The sequence below is a fragment of the Meles meles genome, chromosome 8 (genome assembly GCF_922984935.1).
Source record: "Meles meles chromosome 8, mMelMel3.1 paternal haplotype, whole genome shotgun sequence".
In the NCBI taxonomy this organism is placed as follows: Eukaryota; Metazoa; Chordata; class Mammalia; order Carnivora; family Mustelidae; genus Meles; species Meles meles.
Window position 1 is genome coordinate 57,513,029 of NC_060073.1, and position 4,848 is coordinate 57,517,876.

The 4,848-nt window shown below is 42.5% G+C and overlaps 1 protein-coding gene across 1 annotated transcript; it reads right to left on the bottom strand.

Annotated features, from left to right (window-relative positions):
- Positions 1–1,586: 1,586 nt before the first annotated feature.
- Positions 1,587–2,531, bottom strand: LOC123948739 (olfactory receptor 51V1-like). Its single transcript, XM_046015901.1, has one exon. It carries the CDS (start codon positions 2,529–2,531, stop codon positions 1,587–1,589), a length of 945 nt encoding a protein of 314 aa, XP_045871857.1.
- Between the last annotated feature and the right edge of the window lie 2,317 nt (positions 2,532–4,848).

A 4,848-nucleotide genomic window follows, 5' to 3' on the forward strand; every position in this document is an offset into this window, starting at 1 on the left:
CTTCAGATTCTGAATGCTCCGTCCTAGGCTGAGGCAAGCCTCAAATGCATGGGGGAAAGAGGACATTTAAAGAGTGATCTCATCCTGATCTCTAGAACTGACCACTTAGAACTCAAACAAGGCAAAACCTTATGCTCTGTATGTTAGAACAAATATTTGAGACTTGGAGGCTTTGCAGGCAGTGTATCAGGAGAAAGTGAAGCACCATCACTGGAAACAGCAAAATAAACATTAGGTGTTGTAAGACTATAGGTGCTTTTGTGTTTCTGAAATTTAATATCTAAAGCAGAAGTTACAAAAATATGAAAAAGGAGGATTTGTGTGTCATGCTAAGAAATTTCAACCCTCATATAGTTGGTGTGGTAGCATTTCTCCTTCTGTGTCTGACACATTTCATTAACATAATGCTGTCCAGATTCATCCATATTCTCACAAAAGACAGAATTATATTCTTTTTAAGGTGGAATAAAGGGCACCTGGGTGGCTCAGTCACTTGAATATACGACACCTGATCTCACCTCAGATCTTGATTTTAGGGTTCTGAGTTAAAGCCATACATTGGGCTCTACGCTGGATGTGGAGCCTACTTAAAAAAATTAAAGATGGTATAATATTCCATTATACGTGTCTGCTGTAATTTGTTTATCCATATGTCTGTGGATGAACACTTATGTTGAGCACAGGTTAGTCTGTCTCGGATATTGTGAATAGTACTGTAGTGAACATGAGAGTGCAGATATCTCTGTTTTCATTCCTTTTGAATAAGTACCCAGAAATGGGATTGCTGGATCATATGGTCATTCTATTTTTAACTTAAAAAAAAAAAAAAGATTTTATTTAATTGAGGGAGGAGAGAAAGAGAGAAAATGAGCTAAAAAGAGAAGGAGCAGTGGGAAGAGGGAGAAAGAAGCAGTCTCTCCACTGAGTGAGGAGCCTGAAGCTTGGCTCAATCTTGGGACTCCTGGACCATGACCTGAGTTGAAGGCAGATGCTTACTGACTGAGCCACCCAAGCATCTGAGAAGAATTATATATCTTTTTATTTTACACATCTTTTAATGAATCTGTGTTAAATTTCTAATGGGGAAAAATAATAGAGGAGGAGGAAGGCTCAATATAGATTCGGTTGCCTTTCAGCTCACCCCTAGGAAAGAGAAAAAGTCCAGTATCACTCCATTATATTTTGCTATAAGGACTGTTACTTGAAGAATCTAAACAAATAAATATGCTACCAGAATTTTAGGTATAGGTGTGTCTAAATGGAAATAAAATATTGATGAAATGAAGGTCATAATCTTCATATGGCTTTAAGAATATTTCAATAAGATGCAAAGACAGATGTTCTCATGCCCATAATGGCTATGAATATTTATAGCAGAATTTCAGGAATGTCAAATTTTTTTGACAAAAACTAGTTCTATCTTGCCTCTTGCATTAAAAAGCCTCTTAAGTTCTTTAATACTTAAATCCTCATTAAAAAACAAAAAGGTTTTAGATATTATTATTCAGATTATAAACTGTTGCACACATGAAAAATACCATTACTCTTTTGACATTAAAACATTCCAGTGAGAAAATCCAAAGCTTCTACTTCATTTTCAGGGAAAACCACTGCTTCATCCTTCTTCGGATCTGCTGGGTCTTTACACTGTAGATGATTGGATTCATCAGAGGTGGGAAGAGAATATAGATATTGCCCATAAGCACATGAACGGAAGGTGAGAGATGCTTTCCAAAGCGGTGCACCATGGTAAGGCCAATGATGGGGATGTAAAAGACCAGGACAGCACAGATGTGGGACACACAGGTCTGCAAGGACTTGAGCCTCTCCTCCTGGGATGCAATTGCCAGCACTGTATGCAAGATGAAAACATAGGAGATGAGAATGAGCACAGCATCCAACAACAAGTTACAAATGACCAGAGCCAGGGCATAGAAGCTGTTGAAGCGGATGTCAGAACAGGCGAGGCGGAGTAGGTCCTGGTGCAGGCAGAAAGAGTGGGAGAGGATGTGGGGGCGACAGTAATGGAAGAACTTCAGGCGAATGATGACAGGAAGAATGGACAATGCACTTCTCATCAAAATCGCCACCATGACATGAATGACTCTGTTGTTGGTCAGGATGGATGTATAGCGTAGAGGATTGCAGATTGCAATGAAGCGATCAAAGGCCATGGCCAGAAGGACTCCAGACTCTGTGCCAGAGAGACCATGGACAAAATAAGTCTGTGAAATGCAGGCATCCAGACCAATCTCCTGGCTGAGCCCCCACAGGACCCCCAGCACCGTGTGCACTGTGGACAGCCCCATGCACAGGTCAGTGAGGGCCAGCATGGCCAGGAAGTAGAACATGGGCTCATGCAAGCTCGGCTCTGTCCTGATTACATGCAGCACCAGGCAGTTTCCCAGAAAAACCATAGCATAGATGGAGGAGAAGGGAATTGAAAACCAGGGATAGTATTGGTCTAGGCCAGGGAACCCCGTTAGAGTGAATACCGAGGAATTGATCATGGAAGCAGAAGAAGCAGACATGATTATGTGAAGGTAATTTTCCAGAGAAGATTGATATTTACTGACCAGTTTTGTCCAACGATCTGCTGTGTTGAGAGCAGTGGAGTAGGACACAGCTACTCACACTGTAGCACAGGTAAGGCACATTGTAGAATCCCAAGGAAGCTCCACTCTACAGGAGAAGCCGCAGCCCAGGATGATTTCCCAAGAAAGCTCCTTGATAGTAGGTCTCAGGTCGTAGAAGGAAGTCAATGCCCTGACCATTTTGGGCAAATTAGATCATTAACTTCATTCTCTTTTAATCCTTCTGAGTCACTTGCAGGACAGACAGCAGGTGACAGTGGCTAAAGTTCTTGAGGGCATAGGGCTCTTCCTGCTCTGCTGCTCCCGAGGAAGCCCCCCCGCACACTGTCTTCTTGCCAGTGCCTGTGGCATAGGGAGTCAGAACGTCAGATTTATGAGGAAGGAATGAAGAGGATTGTGTGGCCCAGATGGACCCGGGCTCCTGGGAGGCCACCATCCCCATCTGGAGGCTGACGCAAGTAAGAGATTCTACCCACTTACAGCAGGCTAGTAGTTTGAGTCCCTGGGAATGAGAGGAATGGGGAAATGACAGCAGTTTTGGGGGTCCACAGATCTTTTCAAGGATGAATGCTCACTGCATTGACTAAAATATCCATACCTACTCAGAAGGAGAAGACAATAAACATCCAAGGGGACAAGGTATATTAGTATTCCAAATAAGTTTTATTCACCATATCTGTCTGAATCAACATATCTTGTACATTTTAATACCATATTTCATTTTTATTTTTCACTTAATTCTTCAATAAACATTTCTCCTTTCCTGAACCCATGAGAAAGAGTAGCCTAGAGTCCTCTCCATAACACAGGCCAATTGTTTTGAGGAAAAAGACTTCCACAATCTTATCCCAGTTAAGGGAAGTGAATTCCCCTTCTTTCCAGCTCCCTCAGACTTCCTGTCTCTTCTAAGGGGGAAAGGGTCACAATTTACTAGACTGGGAATGGTATAGTGAATGAAGAAATGAATCTGGTGGTGGCAGAGGGGGAGGCAGACCATTGTAAAAATCCCTGTGAAGGTCACAGCTCTGAGAAACAATCCCAGTAATATCAGGTGTACTAAGATTTCATTAGATTATTGTCTAATAAGCTTTCCTCCTCCACCCATGTCATGAGAGTACTATGAGGGCACAACAGCAGTTGTGTCCTTCCACAATGTCAGCTTTATTCAATCATAAAGCAAAGTTAAATCACAACGATAAAGCAAGTTCAGGATTCCAAGCTCAATGGCAGTTCACCATGTGATTAAACTTGGCTTCTTACACAGCACACAAAGCAGGACAGAAGACAAGACACACAACAAACAAGATAACACAAGGGTGCAGGAAATTAAGGAACCAAATGTGAAGTTAGTCGGGGGGCACACAGTTGGGATAAGGCCTTGGTCTGGTCCTGGTCAGCTGTTGGCTGTCAGTGCTTCTGATGTTCAAGCAGGGAAGGATCTCGGTTCTGTTCAGAGATGGATTTGGAAGAGCCTCTGACAGCAGCAGTTACCTTTTTCAAGTGGTCAGAGGTAGAGGGGTCAGGCCGGAAGAGTCTGAGAATTTGCTGCCAAAATCCCTTTTTTTTAAGTTAATTAGCATATTTATTTATTTTTGTGAGAGAGAGGCAGAGAAAGAAGAGAGCAAGTGTACAAACTTGGGGAGGGGCAGAGGAAGAAGCAGGCTCCCTCCTGAGCAGCGGGGACTGCTTTGGGACTCTATCCCAGGACACTGAAACCATGACCTGAGCTGAAGGCAGATGCTTAACTGAATCAGCCACCCAGAAGCCCCAAATCCTTCCCTTTTTAAAGGGATTTAATCAGTTCTGGGTCTTTGCAGGCCTCCTCTGGTTTTGCTTCTTATCAGTTCTGGGGTGGCAGCTGCTGTTGGTCCTGGGGACATCTCCTGGCTGAAGGACCTTAACTGCTTGACTCGTTGCTTGACACAGTCCCCTACTTGAGATGAGTGACTCCATTTTCCTTTCTACAACCCACCATTCCTTACCAGAAACCTAAAAAGGGCCCGGTAAAATATCGATCAATCACAGCTAAAAAAAAGTCTGTACAACTACAGATCTACATGCAAACAATGAATCATGTAACATTATATCAAAAATTAATGATGTATGGATATTGGGGAAGATATGTGCTATGGTGAGTGCTGTGAAGTGTGTAAACCTGGTGATTCACAGACCTGTACCCCTGGGGCTAATAATACATTATACGTTTATAAAAAAATTTAAAAAGATATTAAAAAAATTTAATTTCTCTAAGGAG

Coding starts and splice junctions, on each gene's coding strand:
- LOC123948739 (XM_046015901.1), bottom strand. CDS start 2,531: ATGTCTGCTTCTTCTGCTTCCATGATCAATTCCTCGGTATTCACTCTA.